We start from the raw sequence: 25,680 nt of genomic DNA, 5'->3' as shown, positions 1-25,680 counted from the left end.
TTGTGTGCAGTTCCTCACGTCTGCATATCTTTGCCCTATTTTGTAAAGTGTTTTGAATGCAAGCACTATGCAAGATTTTCATTTAAAAATAATCATTGAGTGAACTGCAAGGAAGTGCATGGTCCTTGTACTAAAAGACTGATAAGTTTTGTATATTACTGTGGCCACTTATCTAATAGATGTTTGGAGAGTGTGGTCCCGTGGTTAGTGCAGTGGGCTGCGAATCAAGATTTGTGGGTTCCATTACCATCTACTTCTAACTTGCAGTGTGACCAACTCTTGTTATTTTATTGAGAGTCTTACATTTGGTGTTTTTCTTGATGCACCAGCTCCTGGAGTCATGTTATTTTATGAGAATGTCAACTTTCATTTTTTAATTCAATTTTTAGCCCTCCCATTTCCAGAGAAAAGCTTGAAAACCTGTCCTAAGTGTGTCCTAAAGGTTTGTAAACCAGAAAGCAAGAACTAAAAATATATTTAAAGAAAAACCATCTCATTTGAAAAACCAATCTCAGGATTTTTGAATATTCAAGTCTCTCAACAGCGGCCGGCGCCAGATGCTTTAGAGGGAATACCGGAATAGGGCAATTTATGGAGTGATCCATTCCCCATCATCCACTCCCAGGTTCCCACAGTAAGAGGTTTAGAGACACCTGCAGCATGGGGCTGCATCCCTGAGCATGGCCATTAGCCACTGCTGGACCTATCCTCCGTGAATGTTCTCTAATGCTTTTTTTTTTTTTTTTTTTTGAAGCCAGTGATACTTTTAGCCCTCACAGCATCCCCAGCAAGGTGTGCTGGGTGAAGAAATATTTCCGGTTGTTGGTTTCCAATCTGCTGCCTCTAGAGTTAACCCGGACGCCTGCTTCTTCTTCTGGTCTGGCTCCGTGCCCCGCGGAGCCGACAACGTTTCAGCACATCCTCCGGCCACTCACCCAGGCACTGGCAGCTCCGCCCGCGCAGACAGGCGAGGCTTGCCCGGGCGTGCCGGGCCGAGACGAAGGGGAATCCCGGGCGGAAAGGGAAGCAGCCACTGCGGAGCGGGCTCCGAGGCGGGACTCTCCGGGCCGGCCGCCGCATGCGGGTGCGCGGCGCGCTGGGAAGGCAGATACCGGGCGCGGCTGGGCCGGCGGATAAGCGGCCCCTGCGGACAAGCGAGCTGCGGCCGGAGCGCCTCCTCCCCGCGGGCGGCCGAGCACCATGGCCGCGGCCTCGGCCTCCGAGACCCTCGAGCTGAACGGGCAAACCGGCGGCGGCGGCGAGCGAGCGCCTCCCGACAGGGTAAGGAGCAGCGCGGGGCCGGGCCGGCGCATCCTGCGCGGCGGGGCTGGACCAGCTCCCGGCCCGGGCTGAGGCCTGGCGGCTGAGGGGGCCCCGGGGCCGTAGCGGCGCAGGCGCTGTCCGGCCCGGTCAAGTCGCGGGGGCTCTGGACCGACAGGCGCGGGGCTGGCTCCCGCTGGGCCCCGAGGCGGGAGATGGGTCAGGGGCTGACAAGCCAGAGGTCAAGCGCTGGCCCCGGAGAGGGGAGTGGGAGCCAGGCCCTTCACCCCGCAACGAGACGGGGCTGAGCGAGCCCCTGCCACCGCTGCCCGTGTGTGCTCCGGGCTGAAGGGAGGAAACCCATCACCTGCCAAGTGCGAACGGAGGAGAGCGGGAGCAATCTCTGCCCTGCAAAAATATGCCTTAGGTTTTAAACCTGAACCCCATTCGATGGGCGTATTGTGTCCTGGGTTAAATTTAGGAAGAGCATCTAAGATTTGAGGTGCAAACGCCTCTTCCCCCCCCCCCCCATTTCCATGTACTTCAGTCAGTCCCTCAGGGAATGGATAATGTAATTTGCATTTATCACACTAAAACAAACTGCAAATGGCATGCAAAACTTTTTAAGTTCCTTCTTTGCTATTAATTTACCTAGAAGCAGGATTACACCTGTGCTTTCGCTTCATATATATGAAATAAAACTATGATTAACAAAGTGCTTTCTGTTAGAATATAATATAGCGTGTTCCTATTCAGACTTCCAAGTTTGCCTATGGAAGGGTAGTAGAGAATCATTCTTCCTCTCTCAAAATGCTGGCCCGCCACTCCCTGCAGCTCCCATTGACCGGGAACGGCAAACCGCGGCCACTGGGAGCTGTGGGGGCCGTGCCTGCGGACGGTCAACGTCAGCAAAATGGTTTGTGGCCCACAATCAAATTCTCCTGACGGACCGCAGGTTGCCCACCACTGCTGGAGCTGCTACCTTCCCTTGCCAACTGCTGTTTCAGCACACTTGTTCATCCCTGGACATTGTCATTAAATTGGAACATAAGCTTTTCGGGGCTGGGACCATATCTTTCTACATATTTATACAGTACTTAGGCCAATGGGGCTCCAAACCAGAAGGTGGCCTTTAGGTATTACAGTATTACAAATAATAAACAATGTAGTTCTATTAAGTTCAAGGGGAGTTTTTAGGAAATGTGTGTGCTATAGCTTGCTCTCAATTCTAACCAGAGACTATTTGCCACAGAATCACTCACTACAGTGCATATACATAGGAAGGATGACTTTGCTAATGAATATATGGCTGACTCATAGCAGTATGTGACCAAGGAGTAATTCTACAGTATTTAAGGGAGATAGGAACTCCAGTAGCTAGTGGAATTTGACTAAGGACAGCTGATTTAAACTGAAGCCACGGCTCAAATATTTAGCAGATAGTGCTTACTACAAATGTCAGTTGTTCATATCCCCTTTGGAAATCTGATTCTGAGACTATTTTGAATGCCTTGAATCTCAAATATACTATAGTTGACCAGAAAAAAAAACTTTTAATCTATTCCTTCCAAGATTGGCAGAATCTTTCTCTAGTAGAGTTTTTCTGTCTTTCCTGCTTGAGTGCACAGCTTTTAAAACAACAACCCCTATTTTCTAATTTTCTTACAGTCACATTTGTATAAGCTGTTTTTGAATAGACTGCTCACTCAGCTTGATGGAGAAATCTCTCTTTTGGCCTGAAATCTCCCGCCTTGTCTATTCAAAATCTATGTTTTAAAATACTGAGACATTCATTATCCACTGAGAGCAGCACAAAGGAGCATAGGAAAGTTGATTAACTGTCTGTTTGTTTGTCCTCAGCCTTGAGGCTGTTCAGCTCCTAGCTCCAGGTATCCAGTCCCGCTCATCATACAGCCCTCCACTCAAGCCTGTGCTCACTTCTCCACCTCCTCTTAGGTAGAGCTGCTGTGAGCAGCAACAGAATTGAGTGCATTCTTCCTTCCCTACAGAGCAGCTCTAGCAACTCAAGGAGAAGCAGAGAGGTCCTCTTTATGCACCTGAACAGTGAGGGGGATAGAGAAGACACCAAAAGAGGTTCAGGAAAAGATGTGTGTGTGTTTGGGGGGGGGGGGAGGGAGGGAGGGCTGCCTGAAGTGAATTACTTAGGATTGTTTGTGAATTTTTCATGAATCAGTCCAAAAAACTGAACCAAAAAAACCCAACAACCACCTTCCACCACTGGTTGGATGAATAGTTGACAAACTCCTAAATCACAACATCTGTCTGTAAAGTATTGAATCTTCTACTTGAAAAAGGCTGGTCTCTATGCAAAAGTTTTTTCTTGGTGTAACGGAAGGTGCAAATTTAAACTGATCTAGTGTGGACACTTATCCTGGTATAAGAGAACCTTTTTTATGGTTTAGCTTAAGTTGTTTGTGAAGGGGGTTAAGCTAATCTGGAAAAAGCCACTCCTATGCCTGAATAAGAGTGTCCATATAGAACAACATATCAGTATAACTGTAGCTGTATAATTGGTAAAACTTTCCCATGCAGTCAAGGCACAGGCACATCGGTGTAAGATTCCTGTTCTCACCTTGATGAGCCCTGTGTGTGATGTCATACAGCCTTCCTTACTGGCACAAGTTCTAAAGTAGATTGTCAAATACTGGAAAAGTACCGCAATTAAAAAAAATTGGTTGACTTTGGCATTACTCATGTCTGATCCCAAGTCAAGCTTGATGTACTTGAGTCAGAATGATGAACTGAAAAATTCTCTTTAGAACTGCCAATTCCTCATTAATCTCATTTTAACAGAAAGGAATAGCTTTGACTAGGTCATGTTAACTCAAAGTGGGGATGTTTTTCCCTTTCAGTTTCTGTTCTTGGAATTTTTCTATATACTTTAGTGGGTTTTCTGCTCTTGCTTCATATTCTGCCATCTATAGTTACTGTTCCATTTGTGGCAAACCTTTCCCAAAGAAACTGACACACAATCAGTCAATTAAGATATCACATGAAGAATAAGCAGCTGTAAAATTAACTGCAAAGAATATTTAAAACCAAATAATTCTATAAAGTAATGTTGTAGAGGTATTTACAAACTTTAATCCTCCCATTACACCTGAAATAGTAAAGTGTCACTTTTGTTTTGGCATGGGCGGGGAGGAGGAATGAGGCAGAGGCTAAGGGTCAGATTTTCCAAAAAAGCTCAGATCCCTTTAAGGGTATGTCTACACAGCAAAGAAGAACTCGCAGCTTGCCTGTGCCAGTGAACTCAGACTTGCGGGGCTGTTTCATTGTTGTGTAGACTTCCAGACTCAGGCTGGAGCCCAGGCTCTAAGACCCTGTGGGGTGGAGGTCCCAGAGCTCAGGCTACAGCCTGAGCCTGGAAGTCTACACAGCAATAAAACAGCCCAAGCGCGAATCAGCTGGCACAGGCCAACCATGTATTTTTCTTTGCTGTGTAGACATACCCTTGGATACCTAAAAAAGGGGGAAGCACTCAGCACCCAACAGATCCCACTGTGATATCTATGATCAGATTTTAAGAAGAGCTCAGCATGGTGGATAACTGGGAGCTAAGCTCTTCTGAAAAATCAAGCTTCCATTTTCGATGCTAAGCGCTATTGAAAATCTGGCCCTTATTGACTAGGCCAGGACCCCAAGGGATCTATCTATATGAGAGCGATATATTAAGAGCCAGAAATTCCAAGCTTCTATGGTTAGGCTAGATTGTCACACCTTTGCTCACAATGAGTAGTTCCTTTCTCACTTTTAGTAGAGCCTATTCTTCATTATTCCAATTAAAGTCAATGATCCTGCCTGAGAGATTTTTTCAAGAGTTTTTAATGCAAGTGCTGCTGGCAATAGCTAGTGAGGACAAGAAATAGAAAAATATGGAAGCTGTCTCAAAAGTTCTTATAGCTGGTGTGCTATCTCACTGTATCAATACACACAGCATATTCTGTCAGATGAATAAGCTACCAAAGAGAGGAAAAATAAACCTAAAAGTTGCATAGCAAAGCAAGGGATATTAATGTCACATTGTAGCCATTCATACATTTATAGTTTTTTTTTCTGGCTAGAAAGATATGCAAAGCAAGTAGTATATTTTCACTATTAGCATCCATAAGCAAATGTTAATAAAGAATATTGAGGTGTCCTGGCAGTCTAAAACTATAATGAACAAACTTCAATACATGTGGGAACCTGAAATAATTATTCTGATCTTCACTAGAATGAAATGTGTCCTGAAGCATTACATATTTCAAATGGAAACTCTGTCTCATCTAATGGCTAGTAGTAATTATTTATAGCAAATGCAACATGTCAACAGAGCTTTACAAACACACAACACAAAACAAACAAACAGTCAGCTTACAATGTACTTCTGACAAATGCTGTAAGACCAAATAGCTGTGGAGTGGAGAGATGGAAGGTGAAAGCCAGCAGTCTACAGATGCTCTAAAAATCATTTTAAAAACAAGTTCTCATTGTCTTAAATTATTAAAACTCATTTTTAGAGTTGGCTTTTTCAGCATTTTTGTTGGTTTACTTTTTGCATAGCCGGTCAGTTTGGGTAATAAAAATATTCCAAACAGGATTTGAGAAAAGAAAGGCGACTTGGCATACACGAAAGATGAAGCTGTACTAAACGTAGGGAACAGACCGTAAAGAAGTACAGATTCAAAAGCAGGATGAGCCGCCAAGGGAATATTTAAAAACCTAGAACCTCTGGGGAGAGAGTCTACCCTTATCTGCTCAATGCCCAGACTTAAGCTACTCATTTAGGGCCCAATCCTGCATACCCCAAAACTCATTAGTTTTACAATATTAAAATCTTCATGGAACGAAGATGCACAAGTCAGTGATGCTTATTGGCAAGGAAACAGTTACACTGAGGACTATAAAAGAAAAGGACCAGAACAATGAAGATTTGAATCTGGGCAGAATCTGATAATGCTCCACACAAAGCAAAACCCATTGGAGAACATGTGATGTGCCATATGATTACAGGAGTCAGACCTCTAGTACCCTGCATTTATCATCTGGATCAAGTTTAGTTCTCAGTTGTAGTAGTACTTTTAAAACTTATTTTGAAGCTATCAGAATGTCTGCAAGCCACAGCAGGGCTCTGTGAAAACCTGCCACATTAGTCATCTCGTCTTCCAGAATAGTATTCCCGGATTTCATGAGCTTTGTAATTAGAACTCTCATGTGCGATTATAAAGCATCATTAAATAATCATATTGGCTCTGAATATTCATTTTCTTCTATAGAGTTTGTGTCATGCAGAGAAAATATTAGTTTGTATTAAAGGAGAAACCTTTGCTGTTTCACCGCATAGGGTGGTAATTATACTGCTTCAGGGCCTAATCTTGCTCTCTTTGAATTTATTGACAAGACTCCCACTGATTTAAAATAGAGCAGGATCAGTCCCTCCCTTCCCTTTGAATTTAAGTCTGAAAGCTAAACGCAGCCCTGGCATGGGCTTCAGTGGAGTTGCTTCCGCTTACAGTGGATTTGAATTTGGTCCAATATCTTTTGTAAGAGACAACAGTATATAGTTATACACTCATTCTTTGGAGCAAGTTCTACGCAAGCATTAACGCAATACATTAACATGCAGGGACTGCATTCTTGTCTAATCTGGGAATGATGGCAGATTGGGAGGCTTTCCTGAATCTGGGCCTATTTAAGCATGTTCTTATGTACTGCCCTTAGTGCAGTCCTGAATAGGGATGGACTTAACTTCATGCATACACACTTTCCCGAATCAAAGCCTTAATACAGAAATGAAAGGAAAACATGATGCAGGGAAAAAGAAATCTAGCATGAATGGTTTTGTCTTGATTAAATAAGTTGGATTTGTTTTCCTTTTAAAACCGTTTACTACTTGATATGCATTGTCGTCTTGATTGCTTTCTAAGGAATTCTGTATTGTCTTTATCTGAATACATTATTAATCCTACTTTTTCCTTTTCTTTTTTAATAATGTTGCTATAATAATACTCTTGATTTTAGACCTGTGAAAAACATCTCAAATGTGATCTCACCAGCTAAGCATCGTTGAGCTGGATTAGCACTTGAATGCCAGACCTCTAGAGAAAATGGAGGTATTACTTCAGGAAGTGGTGTTGATGAGGGCTTGTCTACACTGGCAAGTTTCTGCACAGTAAAGTAGGTTTTTGCGCTCAAACTGCAGACGTGTACACACTGCCAAGCCACTTTGTGCACAGAAACTCCTCAGTTGCTGTGCTGCAAAAAAAACCACCTCAATGAGAGTCGTAAGGCTATTTGCACAGAGGCTCCAGCACTCTATTGCCAGTGTAGACACTTGATTGCTTTCTGCGGTGTAATTGGCCTCCAGAGCTGTCCCATAATGCCTCAAGTGACCGCTCTGCTCATTGTTTTGAACTCAGCTGCCCTGGAGACATGCGCCCCTCCCCTTTCAAAGCAGGGCTGATGTTGGGGTTTCCCCCTCCCCCTGCCTCAGGACTGGTTGCTTCCTGCCGCTGTCTGAACTTACAAGACAACATGCTGACACACTCTCTGTCCCCCAAAACACACTCTCTCCACCCCTTCATACACACACACACACACACACACACACACACACACTCCTTGTCAAACTCTCCCCCACACCACTTCAGTTGAAAAGCAGCTGGCAATGTAGTAGGATGCCCATGGAACAATGGAATTGGGAAACCTGCATCATGTGATGCTGTGCCTGCCCCATGAGGCATTGCAAACCCTTCCCAAAGAACCCTGCGGCCAGTTGCACAGTGGGATAGCTACCACAATGCACTGCTGTCTTTGCCATGGCAAGACCTGCTAATGTGGATGCTCTCAAGCGTCACAAGGAGCACAGTGTGGACATGCAACAGCGTTTTAATAAAAGTGGTATAATTTGTGGTGCAGAAACATGCCAGTGTAGACATACCCTAAGTTCTGTATGTGGTATTCTTCTGTCTGAGTCAGTAGTTAACTAGTGGTTGAGTGTGGTGTTGTGGGCATGGTCCTTTGGCGGTTTTATCTTTGAGGAGATAGAAAAACAAGAAGGTCTCAACATCTGTTGCATAGCTGCCACCATTCCAAAGATTTTCCTAGGCATATTACTGAAAAGCAGCAAGGGTTCTGGAGTCTTTTCAGGAGAGAATGCCTAAAACAAGATATTTCTGGTTGTGAGTGACCGCATAGTTACCCATCATATTTCCCGATTTGTGAATGAGAGAGCGCCAGGGAAGCTGCAATTGACAAACAATTATGTAATCAGCTTAATGGTGTAGTTACAGGAATAACATTTCCACTTAGACACTGGGAAACTAATAGATTAGGTTTATGCTTTAAAAAAAAAAAAAAATCCGGAAGCTGTCCCCCTTCCTCACTTTTCTTCTCTGGGGATTTTGTGCTTTGCAGACAGAAAGTATTGTCTATTATACACACGCAATGGGTGAGGTTTTCTGAATTGGCCAGTGCTTTTGGATACTTCAGTTTCTGGAAGCCCAACTTGAGACATGGGGCCTGATATTCAGAAGCACAGAGCACTCACAGCCCCAGTTGAAACCCACAGGAGCTGTGGGTGCTCAACGATTCTGAATCAGGGTCAAAGCGTCTCAGATTGGATGCCCCAAATTTGTATTGTGTGCACACAAATCAAAGATTGCAGTACATGCAGAGAAGCTGGAAACTGAAGTTTAGTTTAACAGCTCTGAACTGTTGGTTTTCCAGTGGGGTCAGTTAAGGATAGATTAACAGTCGTAGAGCTTGATCTTGCAAACCCCGATTCATGTATATGAGTAACTTCATTCATGTTGTCAAGTATCAGAGGGGTAGCCGTGTTAGTCTTTAAAGTGCCACCAGACTCCTCGTTGTTTTTGTGGATACAGACTAACAGATTTATTTGGGCATAAGCTTTCATTGGTAAAAAATAAATCCGTTAGTCTTTAAGGTGCCACCAGACTCCTCGTTGTTTTCATTCATGTTAACAGTCCTATAGCTCTCAATATGCACAAGCCTTTGCAAGATCTGGCTCATAACTTTTAACTTTCAGGTCTCTGTTGATTTAGAGCATATTCTAAAACAACTCTGAAACCAGTATTTAATTCTATCCTCTTAGAAAGCATGTGTATGATGGGAGAAATGTAAGAGGCTAACCAGAACAATAGCTGCATGTAAGCCAGAAGCAAAAGGGCATACATTAAAATCTCCAGCGCGTGAAGTCACGTGCATTTTCTTTCATACATGCAAGGGCACAAGAAAGTCACAGAAGTGAACTTTAACATAGTTATGGAGCTAATGAAAGAAATGAGTGTTCAGTGGTGCTGGTGTTTGCAGACTAATTTCCAGCGTGGAGAGGTATCCACATAAAAAACCAGCATGCGAATTGGTACTGACACTTTTACCTCTCCTGACAGTGTAATTGGTACCCTTTTGGGGACTCTCAGCAGAGGCCAAAGTTTGAATAGCAAGACTAAATTCCTCTTCCCCCCAGCCCCCCATAAGCCATTCCTCTTTGTCAGACTTTAGGCATGTTAGTGTGGTAGCGTGTGGAAGCTTAAGTAGACAGCGTCGGTTAGTGAATGAACAGGGAACTTTGGTCTTCAGGCTTTTCAATCAGGTAACTTTCACCACTGAGTCAAAGAGCAATAAAAGCTAGAGCCTTACTATAATACACACAAAACCTGAATAAAGAAAAGGAGTACTTGTGGCACCTTAGAGACTAACAAATTTATTTGAGCATAAGCTTTCGTGAGCTACAGCTCACTTCATCGGATGCTGTAGCTCACGAAAGCTTATGCTCAAATAAATTTGTTAGTCTCTAAGGTGCCACAAGTACTCCTTTTTTTTTTTGCGGATACAGACTAACATGGCTGCTATTCTAAGACCTATATGTTTAGCAAACTGCCTTGATTTGTTTTCAAACTTTACCTGAAGTGGATACTGTCCCTGAGTTGCAACTAAAAGCCAGAGCATTTTTGTTGTTGAGTCATCGGGTGTCAGGAATAAGGCTCTTTTTACAAAGGAAATCCCCATGAACTGGAAGGCGCAGGGTCAGAATGGTCAGTAAAAACAAATAGTTGCAAAATATTCTTTTACCCACACAGTTGCCAGTAAAATATTACTAAAATTAACCGTACTGTGGGGAAATAAGCATTGGGTTGCTCGTTACCCTTTTAATCTTTTGGCAAAGATTTAAAGAGAAGGAAAACAATGCAATTATTCTGATGTAGCGTCTTAATTAGTTGGCTCCCCACTGACGAGAGTAAACACTGCTGGTGAAGACAGTGGTCCCACAAACCTTGAAAAGGGGCTGCAAGATGCTGGGCGGGTGGGAAAGCTCTGTCAATGAAAAACGAAGCTGTTCAGCAAATGGTTCTCACTGCTCTCAGAAGAGCCACAGAGATTGGAGATGGGAAAGCTTTTCACAGCTCTCCTTTTCAGAACAAGCTAAAGAACACACTGCACAGACAAACATGGTTTGTGCCCAGATGTCCTGATTTTTTAGGGACAGTTCCAGTATTTGGGACTGTGTCTCATATGGGCACCTGTCATAAATATAAAGGGAAGGGTAAACACCTTTAAATCCCTCCTGGCCAGAGGAAAAACCCTTTCACCTGTAAAGGGTTAAGAAGCTAAGATAACCTCGCTGGCACCTGACCAGAATGACCAATCAGGAGACAGGATACTTTAAAAGCTGGAGGGGGGGGACAATGGGTTCTCTCTGTGTGAAGCTTTTCCGGGACCAGAACAGGTCAGAACTCCTGTAAAGAGTTAGTAAGCAATCTAGCTAGCTATGCGTTAGATTCTGTTTTGTTTAAATGGCTGATAAAATAAAGTTGTGCTGAATGGAATGTATATTTCTGTTTGAGTCTTTTTGTAACTTAAGGTTTTGCCTAGAGGGATTCTCTATGTTTTGAATGTGATTACCCTGTAAGGTATTTGCCATCCGGATTTTACAGGTGATTCTTTTACTTTTTCTTTAATTAAAATTCTCTTAAGAACCTGATTGCTTTTTCATTGTCCTTAAGATCTAAGGGTTTGGGTCTGTGTTCACCTATGCAAATTGGTGAGGATTTTTATCAAGCCTTCCCCAGGAAAGGGGGTGTAGTGCTTGGGGGGGGGATATTGGGCAGGGGGGGAGGAGAAGTTTCCAAGTGGGCACTTCCCCTGTTCTTTGTGTAACACTTTGGTGGTGGCAGCGTTTAACCTAAGCTGGTAAGAATAAGCTTAGGGGGTCTTTCATGCAGGTCCTCACATCTTTACCCTAGAGTTCAGAGTGGGGAAGGAACCTTGACTGCGCCTATTACCCCACATCCCCTGTCCCACTTGCTATCTGGTCACCCTACGCAGAGCTCAGATACCAGCTCTGCTGTGGCAGACGTGCGTGCATGCTGGTTGTTAACATGGAAGTGAATACACTAAGATCTTGTTCACATGAGGGCTTCTTTGAAACCATTCTCAGACACTTGTGAGGTTCCCCCTCCCATATAGTCAGTAACTTGTCTGTACTAGATAATTCTGGTGGTAGGAGCATGGCACGGGATTGCATCACACCACTCTGTGACTAAAGATGCAAAGTATCTGCAGTGGTGCAGAAACATGCCAGTAGTATTGATGTTTTAGTTGCTTGGGACAAGATTCACCATCATCACATCCAGCACTGGCTCACGGCCAGAGGTGAAAGTAAGCCGTTACGCCCTGGTACGGCATACCGGCAAGAGCTGGCGTGCTGTATTGAGGCAGCCTGGCTTCCCCAGGGGGCAATTTAAAGGGCCTGGGGCTCCCAGCAGTGGCCTTTAAATTGCCTCCAGAGCTCTGCTACTGGAGCCCTGAGGTAGCAGCTGCGGGGCTGCGGTGGCTATTTAAAGGGCCAGGGATTCCCCTGCTTCTACCACCCCTGCCCTGTAAATAGCTGTCGGAGCCCCACCGCCGCTACTCCAGGGCTCCGGGGGCTATTTAAAAGGACTGGGGTGGTATAAGCAGGGGAGCCGCAGGCCCTTTAAATAGCCCCCAGAGCCCCAGGCTGCTACTGCTACCCCGGTGGGGGAGGGAAGGGGAGGGGAGAGGGCACTTACCTTACAGGGTGGGCTGGGGCTGGCTCTGACCCCCTCAGCCCCGCCCCTTCCGCCCTAGGCTCCACTCCTTCTGGGGGCCAGAGCTGGCTCCAGCGTACTGGTAAGTCACTCGACTTACTTTCACCCCTGCTCATGGCAGTGCTCATGTAAACCAAGACCACATCTACATTAGGCAGATCGCCCAAAGTTATACATCCACTGGTGTAGCCCCACGAGTGATAGCAACAGTGCTAGCTCTAGTGTAGTGCTGAGAGTTGCTTACATTTTTTATTGCACATCATCTAGACCTATCCAAGTAAGGTTAGCTGCATATTGCATGGATGCAATTCTCTTGTGTGTGCAAGGCTATTAAGGTACAGCACTGACTGTGAGGCAGAGAAACAGCTTTATCCCAGCCACATTTATGCAGAGAGCTCCAGGAAAAAAGGATGGGGAATATATTTCATAGAATTGTCTCCCCACTACTCCATAAGCTGTCTGGCAGCAGGTGTCCTCTCACTGCTCCTTATGGATCTTTACACAGTTTGGGTAAAATAAGCATGTTGGAAAAAACAGTAAGGGAGACAGACCCTAGACATGTGCATGGAAAGAACCTTCTGTAGCTGGATCTTACCCTTCCTGTATACATTTGTAGAAAGGGGGAAATACAGTCGCAACATCATTCCTGCCCCAAATACCAGAGGACCCTCTGAAGATCCAGCCTTTCACTGACTGGGGGAGGGTCTCTCTGTAGTGGAAACACTTAATCTATCTTGCACTCACTGGAAAAGGTTACTATAGTTGGAATCTGTGCCCATTTATTTGTGGTCTCCCCTCTGTGTGGGAAGCTCCTTAAAAAGGGCCAGGCACTGGCTGAGGAAGTGCCACCAGTATTAGCAGTATTTCAGACTGCAAGTGAAGGGGTAATTGTAGCACAGATAGGCAAAGCCATGCTAGCTTTAATCTAGCTAGCATTGGTAACAGCAGAAATGTGGCAGCAAAGGCTGGCATCCAGAGTACAAACCCTGCAGGAAGCCTGCGTACACTCTGGTTGCTAGCCTGTAGGTAAATCTGGGCCATCACATCTACACTACTATTGTCATCCAGGCTAGCTAGATTAAAGCTAGCATAGGCATGTCTATCCATGCTATAGTCACACCTTCACTTCGCAGTGTAGACATAGCATAAAGCTGCATTAGAACTGGACAGAGTCACAGGGTGCCAGGAGCCACTGCAGAAGAGAGCAATCCCAGCTCTTCTGCAGGGGGCAAATGTTGCCCTTGTGGAGGGGAAAAAGGTAGATACCTTGTGGTTTCTGAACAGTGCTTATAAAATGGAAAGCACTGGTTAAATACATGGCACTGTTACAGCATCGTCGCAGCGAGCACTGGATGGCATTTCATAGCCGCATAGCAAAGAGCATTTTGGACAGTTATTGTAAGCCCAGTTCAAGCTTTAGCATAGACCTTGCTTCTGTGTCTCACTTTGCTTTAGGGAGAGTGATAGCTCAGTGGTTTGAGCATTGGTCTGCTAAACCCTGGGTTGTGAGTTCAATCCGTGAGGGGGCCATTTAGGGACCTGGGGCAAAAATTGGGGATTGATCCTGCTATGAGCAGGGGGTTGGACTAGATGATCTCCTGAGGTCCCTTCCAACCCTGATAGTCTATGATTCAGGCTTAAATCTTCTAAAGCCAAGAAGCTGCAGCACAGAGACCTAATTTACTGGTACCTGCCAGCTACATGCTGTTTCTTAATCACAGTATGAAATCATTTCCTGCTTTCCTCCTACGTAGTATTTAAAACACAGATATTGCTATCTAACGTGCCTTTTTTTCTGATTCTAACTGCCGTAGACAGCAAAGCCTCTGCAGTAGTACTGGCTAAATCAGTATTTTCAGCAGTTGCCTTAAACTGATCTTCCAGCATGTCAATCTTCAATTCTGACACACTAATCCCTGCACTGTTTCTTTCCTCTTCCATTGCCAGATGGGAAGTACCTCTCCCTAATGAGGGAGTGGAAGTTACTGGAACTTTTCTGGTTACATTTTCCCTCTCCCCAAATAAAAAGCGATAAATACCACCATTTCCTCAGCTAAAGGGTGTTTGGAAATACTTGCATACAGTAGAGGACTGACATTTTTCAGTGGTGAATTTGTTAACTTGTTAGAACAGCTGCATCCGAGTTTCCGAGAGTGTTAGAGTCACCATATAAAATGTCAATAGTAAACTTAACAAATGGGACATGAATTCAGTGGAGTGGACACTAGAACATCAAGTGTAGGTATTCTCTCCATGCCTTACTTTCCCCGCTATTTAAAGTAGTTATTGTTGAAAAGCAACTCAGACCCAAATTACTGTACTTGTTTGCTCTATGAACCACAAAAGCCCAAAGCACAATGCTCAACAGAGGTGCTCCGCAGTAGCTCAGAACAGGAGGTCGGTGACTAAGGCTGTCTATTGACCATAACCCTTACGTGGGGCTGGAACCCAGTGGCTACTATAATAGACGATTTAATGAATCAGGATATTAACCCTCCATGTCCCCCATCCTCCCAGGATGTTTAAAAATGTGGGAGTGCTTTTCCTGGTATAAGGACTGGGCCAAGTTTCACTCTGATGCATGAGCACCCTATTGTATCCACAGGTGGAAATTAAAGCAGAATGAGCCCCCGTCCATTTACATGTAGTTAATGAAGAGTTGTGTATTAAAGTAAGTTATTTAAGGCCATGTTCCCACTCCCATTGAAGCCAAAGGGAAAACAGAGAGAGCTCCAAGACTGGGCCCTAAAGATTTTATTGCAATAAGGATAGGGAACAGGGCCGGTGTAACCACTAGGCAGCTGCCTAGGGCGCCAAGATTTGGGGGAGCCAAAAAGCGGTGCCCACCCAATTTTTTTTTTTTTTTACGCTATTGCTGGAAAACAAATGAATAAAGAAAAGAGAACTGTTGTTGAACTTGCATTTTAACTTGTCGATCTCTCGTACATTACAGCTATAGCCTACACCAACTCTGCATTGTGGGCATGAGTGTACTGCTTCACTATGGTACAAAGTGGCAAGGACGTCATTTTTCTTGTCGTGTGCAGCCGTCACCCATTCTGACAGCCTGTTTATAGTGCTACGTCCACTAGTTTTCGGAGGTTGTCGACTGAGGCTAACTATTTTTGTTGAGTTGTTTCAGATCTAAGACTCTGGCAATTGCTGCTGCATCATTTTGCTAATAGTTTGTGTCAGTTGTGTGTGTATGTTCAGTATCTGAGTGTATATGTTTATCATGTGCAAATGTGTGTAGTTTGTTGAAATTTGTCATATTGATTGTCAGTTGTTGTTGTATGATGGAGTATCCGCCATTCTAATTTTATAAATTTTATTAACAATAATTGGATAGTCTAAAGGTAGAATAAAATGTAGTAGATTTTGATATGAAAGAATGAAGGAAGGAAGTATACGTGACTAAAAAGGGTGTATTTCCAATTACAATCAATATTGCTTAATTTTAAGGAAGAGTCATCTTGATCTCTTAATAAATGTTTACGTCACACAGTTGATGAAATTCAAATATAGTGACTCAGTAAGTGACATGTATTCTCTATCCTTTACTTTTAATAGTGAACAAGAAAAAGAACTGATAGGAATAAAATTTAATTTTTTTTCGTTTTCAGTTGATGCAGCCTCATGGCAGATAGAGAAAAATTGTCTGGGGCACAATTTCATAAGTGGAAGGCAGATAAGCAAAAAGAAGAAAGAATACATTTTCAAGCCGAATGTGTATTAATTCTAATGAACAATGCCACGTTATGCAGTATTCATTTTTGAAAGTTTATAATAAGCGATGCTCCGGGGGAAGGAGAGAGGGGTCACAAGGTGGAAGTTTCGCCTAGGGTGCAAAATATCTTTGCACCAGTTTGCAATCTGCTTTCTTCATTTAGAATTGGAGCCTGGGTCAAACCAATCTACTATTTACCTATATGTCAAATAGTGCACTCTAAGTTTCTTTGGCAGGAAGAAGCAAACAATTAGCCAGCAGATACCTGAACAGATATTGTTATGCTTCCTCAGTTATGAACTTATTGCAAAACCCCATAAATGGGATCAGTTTTATAGTCCATAAAATTTTTTTAAAAAAAGTTATTTTCAATAGAATCACACAGGCCAAATTCTGCTGTTATGCTTGTGCAACTTTTTGATGTTATTGGCATTACATGTTTGCAGCCACAGGCAGAATATGGCCTGTACTGTACGATTAATAATAGGTGATATTAGTCTGTCTTTTTGCTCAATAGTTCCAACATTTATTTTGTGCTGCTTTTCCTTGAAGGTAATGGGAACACAGCCACAAGGGTTTTCACTTCTGTTAGGGAGACGGTATCATTCGAGGAACTGTAATGTTTATATAAGTGATTCAGTAGCATGTGTCCATGTCCTGTCCTCCCCCCCCCCCCCCCCGAGGAAACTGGGGCAAATAGGGTTGGGTTTTAAAAAAAAAATTAATACCATGGGAGCTAAACAAAGCTAAATAAATAGATATTTCTGACTGACTGAAGTTTGGATCTGAAAAATTAACACTTCCTCTTTTCACCAAGTCTCAGTAATCAAGCCCTCTGTGTGAGGCTATGATTACATGGCTTCATTCCCATCACTGCTGTCTCATGACATTTTTCTCTCAGTACATTATTTAAATTGTGTCCAGAGAAATGAGGTCAAATTTTGCAGTTTGTTCTCTTGCAAGGAACTGGGCAGTTATGTGATATAGCATAAAACATTTAATGCACTGAAATTTTTCTAGCTTCAAAAGACGACAAGCACAGGATGGACAGTGGCAGAACTGGCTTTGAAACTGGAAGTTTGGATGCTTTGATCACAGCCACTGACCAGTTTAATTAGAGAGAGTGTCTTCTGAATTTGAAGTAACCTTTAAATAGAGACTTTTCCCCACAGTGCTTAGCCTTTCCAAAGAAAACATTTATATAGTAAAAATATCCCTAACAAATGGGAGTTAAAAAACCCAAAACCAAAAAACCCAGCCATGACACTTTTTATAATCTTTCAAAAGAAATTATATTGAAGTAGTTAGAAACCAAAGATATGGACAAGAGGGAAGCTCATATACAGTCAGTCACCCAAGAGAAAAGGAAGTTGTTTGCATAATTAAACATTCAGTAAGGAAGAAGAGTTATTAAATCAGACATCAAAGGTCTATATTCTGCTCCCTCTTATGCCTGTGCAACTTCATGGAGGTGGGTAGAGGTGCCTGGGTATATAGTTGTGCTACATGGGTGTAAGAGAAGGCATAATTTGGTTCATAGTTTCAAGTGTGTACCAAGGGCCAGATTTTTTAAAGAGGTCAAAGGGAGGTAGGTGCCTAACCTACTTTGAGAGAGAGACAAGGTGAGTGAGTTAATATCTTTTATTGGACCAACTTCTGTTGGTGAGAGAGACATGCTCTTGAGCTTCTGAAGAAGAGCTCTGTGTAAGCTCTGTGTCGCTCTCACCAACAGAAGCTGGTCCAAATAAAATATATTAACTCATCCTCCTTGTCTCTCTAATACCCTGGGACCAACACAGCCACAACATAAGTTGCTTTTAGGCAGTTTTGAAAATCTCACCAGGTGCCTAATTCCTTTAGAAAATCTGTTGCCAATGACAGAGTTTTACTGATATCCTAAAGGATGAGGAAGGAAAAAAAGCAAGAGAGAACAGACCTGCTATGTCTACTGCTTTCCCCAATAGATTACTGCTTTTTTGGCATTTGGTGTTGGAAATCCCCTGACCTTTCAAAACAAAAAGTCCATTGCCTTTGTAGCGGGGGGGGGGGGGGGGGGGTGGAGTATCTTAATCATCTCCCATCACATGAGATCAGAAATGGAATATCCACATATGTATTGGGGTGGGCGCAGCATGGGAATATCCACCAGTGTATCTGGATGGCACAAAGGCTTATGCAGCAGTTTAATCCAACAAATCCTCAGATAGGATTATTGAATGACTCAGGTGGTGCATAGGTCTTGTCCCACATAGGGAGGAGTTTCATCCAGTATAGTGGGTGTTTAAAGCAGTGGCTCCCAACCGTTCCAGACTACTGTACCCCTTTCAGGTGTCTGATTTGTCTTGCATATCCCCAGGTTTCACCTCACTTAAAGACTACTTGCTTTCAAAATCAAACCTAAAAATAGGAAAAAAAGTGTCATAGCACACTATTACTGAAAAATTGCTCACGGTCTCATTTTTACCATACAGTTATAAAATAAATCAATTGGAATTTAAATATTGTACTTACATTTCAGTGTATAGTATATAGAACAGTATAAACAAGTAATTGTCTGTATGAAATTTTAGTTTGTACGGACTTTGCTAGTGCTTTTTATGTAGCCTATTGTAAAACTAGGTAAATATCTAGAGGTGTTGATGTACCCCCTGGAAGACCTACGTGTACCCCCAGGGGTACACGTACCTCTGGTTGAGAGCTGCTGGTTTAATGTATAGCCCTGGTTTTAAAAATGTTTAAAAGCAATCCAATTTCTACACTTCTCAGCCTTTAGATTATGCAGATTCCCCAAACTTTCTGTCTCTTGTGACATGGAAATTCTGATGCACATGCTTCTAACAGTTAGTACATTGTATATATCTGCCTTAAGTCCAAGCATAATCTATTGCTCCTTGGTGAGAGGATCTTGGTAGGTGTGAGCACACAGAAACAGATGAGAGCAGTACAGAGATGAGCAGAACTATTAGGGAAATCAGTCCCTGGTCCAAAGTCCCTTCTTTAGCTCGCTATCCTGTTAAACTTGATGTATCCATAACTGGAATTTTTTTTAACTTTCAGCCTAGACCACAACGCTGGCTGCAGGGAAATGGACCCATTAATATGAATCACTATGCCAATAAGAAGAGTGCTGCAGAGAGCATGTTGGACATTGCTCTTCTGATGGCCAATGCATCCCAGTTGAAAGCAGTAATGGAGCAAGGACCTTCCTTCTCATTCTACATCCCACTTATTGTTCTCATCAGCATATCCCTCATACTTCAAATTGGCGTGGGCGTGCTCCTGATATTCCTTGGTACGTATTAAGAACATTACTATTTATTTTTCCTATAGGATTAACCCTGTTTTTACATTTTCCTTTTGGAAAGAAAGCTATTTGAATGGCTTTGTCTCAGAACAGGTTAAAATTCAGCTACAGAATACAGGAAATGTTTTTGGTATGTTGGTTTCCTTTTCACTGGGGAAAATGGATTGCCGATAAGCTTCCTCATTTTTAATTGCTGACTGCAGGAAAATAGACTATTATTTCAGTGAGGCTGGAGGACCAAGGAACATAGTTAAATACAGTGCACTTTAAACAACAACAACAACAATCTATATAGGGCAGGCTCTTTATGCACCATAGCCTCATGCAATTAGAAGCAACAGAGTCTTAAGGAATGACCAAAAAGTTATTCTATAGCAACAGCAGTAAAAGAGTAGATTACACCTCCTCCCCAACATCTTTATTAGAAGTGACACTACAGTCCTCCACCCCCACATTACCAATGTGACAGACTAATAGTGGTACCCTAGATGTTTTCTTTAGTTTATCACTAGTTACACCCCCACCCCAAATTTCTTTTACACTGATGCTGTACATGGCTTTAACGGCTTTAAACCAGTGTGAGTGAAAGCAGAATTTGGTCCTGAGTACTAGACATCAGCATAAGGCTTGGTAAGAATAAAATCAACTTATTTGAAAACTCCCAGCCTTATGGGATAAATAGGGGAACTGATATTACTTTGCATGTACCATAAATGGCATTAAGGAGTATTTTAGAATACTGACATTCTGGTTACCACACGTATCGTACAAAGAACAATGGAAAGATATAGTCAAGGATGCCAAAGTCGTTACAGGTTTTGACACTAGTGATTTTTAGAAGTATTAACTGGACTTAAAGCTAAGAAGAAGAGATTCACTCTTTCTAGCATCTCTTACTGGTATATAATCCCTTGAAAGAAATGGATTGACAGCCATAAGCTATTAGAGAATTGTTCAAAGGCAAGATCCTGGATTCTATTTGAGGAATGGTCTAGCTAACAGCCAGCTAAGGTAGAATTTCTTCACACCAAAGACATGTCTAACCCATGATGAAGCCACCATCACTTCATCTTGACTTTTGGGCCAACAGGACATATAACATCAGAGTAAAAGCTGATATGTCTATGCCTGGGGACCATCTTCTGAACTGGTGAGGAGATTCTAGCACAAGTATCAAGATCACTTTGATTTTGAATTTATTGTCACTATTAATATTCATTATTACCAGTGTTACATGTGTCTGATTACTGGTAAGACTAAAGAAAACATCAGTAGAGAAAGCATTTATACTTTTTCTGAAAAATATTTAAGATGATATATTTATTATTAGGACTCATTTAAAGATAGAGGGTGAAATCCTAGCTGCATTGGGCTTCAATGGGAATGTTGCCATTATATTAAATAATTTGGATTAAATCAAAAAGGACTGATCTATGTAGAATCCGAGTTCTGCTTTTTGCATTTTCTGTTATCCTTGAATTTACAGACCCCATTGCCGTTTCATGCAGCTGGAAATTAATGCAGCATTTTTATTGATTTTTTTCAAAATACCAACATTTACTGTACCAGCACTAGGAATTTCTGTATTTATACTGCAGATGAAAATCCAAGACCCAAGAACTAGTTATCCAAGTTCTGAGTTTAAAGTTAGACTCCTTCTAAATTAACAGAGCAACTGTGTTGTGTGGGCAAAGGGCTTGATCCTGTGCTCCTTATGCAAAACACTGACCTCAATAGAAGGGATGTGCATGGAGGGTGGGTACAGGGGAATCCATTTCCTATACTCCAATCCCATGGTTGCATTAGTGGTCCAGTATCCATTTTGGTGGAAAATTCCAAATAAATGGTGCTAACGGACTATAACCTAGAATTTGTTAACATGCGTCTCTGGGATGAGAGTGGAGAGCACCAAGGAATTATGCAGCATTCTTCCAAAACATTTTTGAAAGTAGAATCATTTGCACTGTCACTATCAGAATCTTTGGTAGTCTTTGCATATACTTTGCCATCACAGGAGTGAGATGTGTAGTGAGATTCCAGCATCACTTTGCAAAGTTTTTAGAAAAGGCCTGTATCTGGGGCTGTAGCATTCATAAGAATCACCTAGTCAAAAGGAAACCGACACCGAAAATATCTGCAGCTCAAGTTTAAAGAGTTGACCTGAGATGCTTATGCAAGTTGCCAGAGGACAGGCTTAGGTCTGTGTCACAGCCCATTGAAATAAGTGGGAGTCCTACTGACTTCAGAAGGCATTGGATCAGCCCCTTGCTACTGACAGCCGTATATATATGAACATTTCTCAGGTAGATTTGAAAGGCTCTTCTTTTGAAATTGTGTTTTTCCATATGTAAAAAGGAGAAGTCTGGAAAGCAGAAGCCAGAGTTCACACAGGGCACTTAAAGAACCCCCCCACCCCACCGCAGATTTCTCATTGGCTGCTATTTTGCTTAATTAGCTTTCTGTGCAGCACAACTGAGGAGGCAGCCTCCTGTTCCAAGGAGGAAGTTCCCAGTTAGTGAGGATGCATGGGCTGTGGTGTCTTGGATACGCCAATGGCATCCAGCTTTGTTTCTCTCTCTTCTCATCCAGCCGGGAGAGAAGAGTGCCTTTGCCAGCGTCTGGAGGAGATTGGGGAATAGAGATCTAACTGGCTGTGACTCAGTTCAGATAAGACAGGAGTGATGATGGGTTACAGCAGTGGTTCTCAAACTTTTGTACTGGTGACCCCTTTCACCTAGCAAGCCTGTGAGTGCGACCCCACTTTTAAATTAAAAACACTTTTTTATATATTTAACACCATTATAAATGCTGGAGGCAAAGCGGGATTTGGGGTGGAGGCTGACAGCTCGCGACACACCATGTAATAACCTCGCGACCCCCTGAGGGGTCCCGACCCACAGTTTGAGAACCCCTGGGTTAGAGAAAGCAGCCTGAATACATGGCAGAAATTAGATCTTTAATGTCTTCATTGATTGTTGCTGAGAGACTGGTTTGAGCCCCATTGCTGCTGAATCCATCTCTCAGCAGTGGCAGACACTGCTTTTTAACATTTACATCTGGCTAGCAGGCTGCATTCTTCTCTAACCCATACCTTTTGTCAACCTGTAATGTGTTCTATTTGGGGGCTACACCCAAACTGTTCAGAAGCTAGAGATAAGGCAGCTGTGTAGCAGCCCACTTAGTAAACAGAGTGGTGTTCAGCCAGCACATTTAGCTGGTGCTTTAAGATTAGCACTTGCTGCCTGTCAATTTCTAGATGTGTCAAGTGTTGGCATGACTTATAGAGCTCTGAATTGCTTAGGGTGTTCCTATTTGAGAGGCTCTTCCCCAGTGACACACTGCCACATAGGTGCTGGAACTAGGGATGCTGCCGCACCCCCTAGCTTGAAGTGGTTTCCATTCTAGACAGGGTTTACAGTTTGGTTCAATGGCTCTCAGCACCCCCACTATGCAAATTGTTCCAGCACCCCTGCACTAACCACAGTGGAGATCAAAAGCAGTCAAGTTGGACCCCTCCTTGGTATAAATGAAATGAAGGCATGAGACACTGTTAAAGGCAGCTTGCCTTTCACAGTGCAGATATGTCTGCTGCCTCAGTGTATGGTTGTTGGACAGACAGGTTAGCTCTCTGGCCAAACAAAAACTTCCCCCTCCCCCCTTTTCAGGGTAATGGAAGTTGAAGCCATTATTCAGTCTCTTTCCCTTTGTTATAGATCAGTCCCAGAGTATGCCAGTTTTCACCCTTCTCTAGAGAAGATCAGCAACTCTTCTCCCTTTCTCCCATCCTCTCCTAGAAACTCCAACCTTGGGCTTCGAAAGAGGGGGCGGCAAGTGCTCAGTCCAACACCCAACCACCCTCCCCAAATGTGCCTTGCTCAAGGCCACTCTTGCTCCCAGGGTTCTCTTCTCCAGCTATCTAGCTTTCTAGGCAGCTTCCTCCACTTGCTCAGATGAGGCCCAGAGTGGTCTCACTGGGAGGCAAAATATATCCTGGCACTCCTTCCAATCATTCCTTGCTGTGAGCCTCCAACTCCCATCAGAAGTGGGAACAAGAACTCCGAAGAATTCCCCTGTTCTGGGTTGAACCAGCAACAGGGCCATGAGCCTGCCATAAAGGGCCAGTATTCCCTGTCACAAACACAAACCAAGTGCAGAATGGGTCTGCTATTTGAGAAATAAGTTCGCTATTTCCTTCTGGTTCTAAACTGATGGAAGATTACACATGGCCTGTCCTTTGGAGAGACTGGTTTTCTGCACACTTTTCCTTGAAGGTGCCATGGCAGCGTTAACAACTTTTTAGAACGGGGAAAAATAGAGTATTTTGAAATAGTTTAGGCTGCCTGAAATGATAGTGGGATTGGATTACTATGACAAAAGGAGTAAGAATAACTGTACTAAAGAACAGTTGAGGTTAGCTGCATGTTTAGTACTATAATAATGAAATAGGATTACTATAATTCCATCTGAAATCTCAGAGTTCTGCTTTACTAGATGGAGCTGTATTTTACCTACTTCCTCGCCCCCAATTTTGATGAATCATCAAAATGACATTTCTCTGTAACCTGATGTCTAACACATGAGATCCTCTAGGTACATATACATTGTCTTTTCCCCCCCCCACCAGCAGCCAGCCTTAATAAACCCTTTTCTTAAATACTACGAGAAAGGAGTTGTAGTTCATTTGTCTGGAACTGCCGTGCATTACAATGATCCAGGAGATGTTAGAAGACACACCTCCACACACACAAATGACAAGCGTGCTACCAGCGACCCTACATAACCTGTTTTTTCAGGGTCGCATACGGGGTTAACTCCCAACAAGTTTTAGTGTCAGTGCAGGTGCAGAGTAGCTGAAATGGTCAAACAGTCCCCCCACTACTGCCCTACAGTGTTCCGGCTGGCTTGGGAAGTCTCTCACAGCATGCTGCTCCTGGGAACAGAGCCGAGAACTATGGGACAGATCCCCAGGAGCCTTTGGAATCGAGAGAGTTTAGGGCACCACTAGCACGGACGCAGGGCAAACCTGCAATGGGTCATAAAACTAATTCAGCATGGCTAGCCGGGATTCACTGAACCATTTGTAACTGAGTTAGTTTAAGTACAAATGGGGTCAGTCGTTCTTCAGTGTTGACAATGCCCACATGTATGGCCCTACCAAATTCATGGTCCATTTTGATCAATTTCATGGCCATAGGATTTTTAAAAATAATAAAATTCATGATTACAGCTATTTAAATCTGAAATTTCATCATGTTGTGATCGTAGGGGTCCTGACCCCAAATAGGATTTGTGGGAGTGGGTCGCAAGGTTATTGTAGGGGGAGGCTGCAGAACTGCTACCCTTACTTCTGTGCTGCTGGTGGTGGTGGTGCTGCCTTCAGAGCTGGGCAGCTGGAGAGCAGCGGCTGCTGGCTGGGAGCCCAGCTCTGAAGGCAGAGCCGCTGCCAGCAGCGGTGCAGAAGTAAGGGTAGCATGGTATGGTATCGCCACCCTTACTTCAGCACTGCTTCTGGCTGGGCACTGTCTTCAGAGCTGGGCACCTGGCCTACAGGCGCTGCCACTCTCCGCTGCCCAGCTCTGAAGGCAGCGCAGAAGTAAGGAGTGGCAATACCGTGACCCCCCTGCAACTCCCTTTTAGGTCAGGACCCCCAATTTTGAGAAATGCTGGTCTCCCCTGTGAAATCTATATAGTATAGGGTAAAAGCACACAAAAGACCAGCTTTCACGGTCCATGACGTGTTTTTCATGGCCGTGAATTTGATAGGGCCCTACCCATATGCTAAAAAACCCCCACCCTGATTTGTATAACAGAGTTCGCAAACTGCACATCAAGGGGCTTTGGTAACACTGTTTATGACACTGTTGCTGCCAGAGCCTGCATGGTACTTAACATTTTATTCAGATTTCTTTTGTTTATATAATTTATGTATCTTACTACCAACCAAAGTTAGAGGAAGATGTCCTCTCATTAGTTCTCTTTAAGGGCCTGATCCAAAGCCCACTGAAATCAATGACAGTCTGCCCACCAACTTCAATGATATTTGAATCAGGCTGTAAATTACAGAGCCCCTGTTTAGAGAAAAAGTGGTCAGAGGAGATTTTTGGCTTGCTATAATGCTGAACAGTCCTGCCAGATTTCACACAATCCTACACAAGCATATTCATATTTAATATTACTCATATATACAGTTTACAAGATCTGGAAATGAGGCCTACACCAATCTAATTTTATCTTCTCTTATTTGTCCTCCCCTCAGCAATTAAAGCAAGGAAAAGTGCAAGCAAAGAAAAGAA

The 25,680-nt window shown here is 43.3% G+C and overlaps 1 protein-coding gene across 1 annotated transcript in view; it reads left to right on the top strand.

Annotated features, from left to right (window-relative positions):
- Positions 1–825: 825 nt before the first annotated feature.
- The window catches only part of NINJ1 (ninjurin 1), a 34,406-nt gene continuing 9,551 nt past the window's right edge, over positions 826–25,680 (top strand). Inside the window, exons 1-2 of the mRNA XM_074957798.1 lie at positions 826–1,281; positions 19,141–19,375. Of these exons, the coding sequence (XP_074813899.1) occupies positions 1,201–1,281; positions 19,141–19,375 (316 nt within the window). The 5' untranslated portion in view covers positions 826–1,200. The remainder of the gene's footprint in view (positions 1,282–19,140; positions 19,376–25,680) is intronic.

This window comes from Natator depressus, chromosome 7 (genome assembly GCF_965152275.1).
Source record: "Natator depressus isolate rNatDep1 chromosome 7, rNatDep2.hap1, whole genome shotgun sequence".
Lineage (NCBI taxonomy): Eukaryota > Metazoa > Chordata > Testudines > Cheloniidae > Natator > Natator depressus.
Note: the sequence above shows the minus strand (reverse complement) of the source record. Positions and strands in the feature narration are given on the sequence as shown.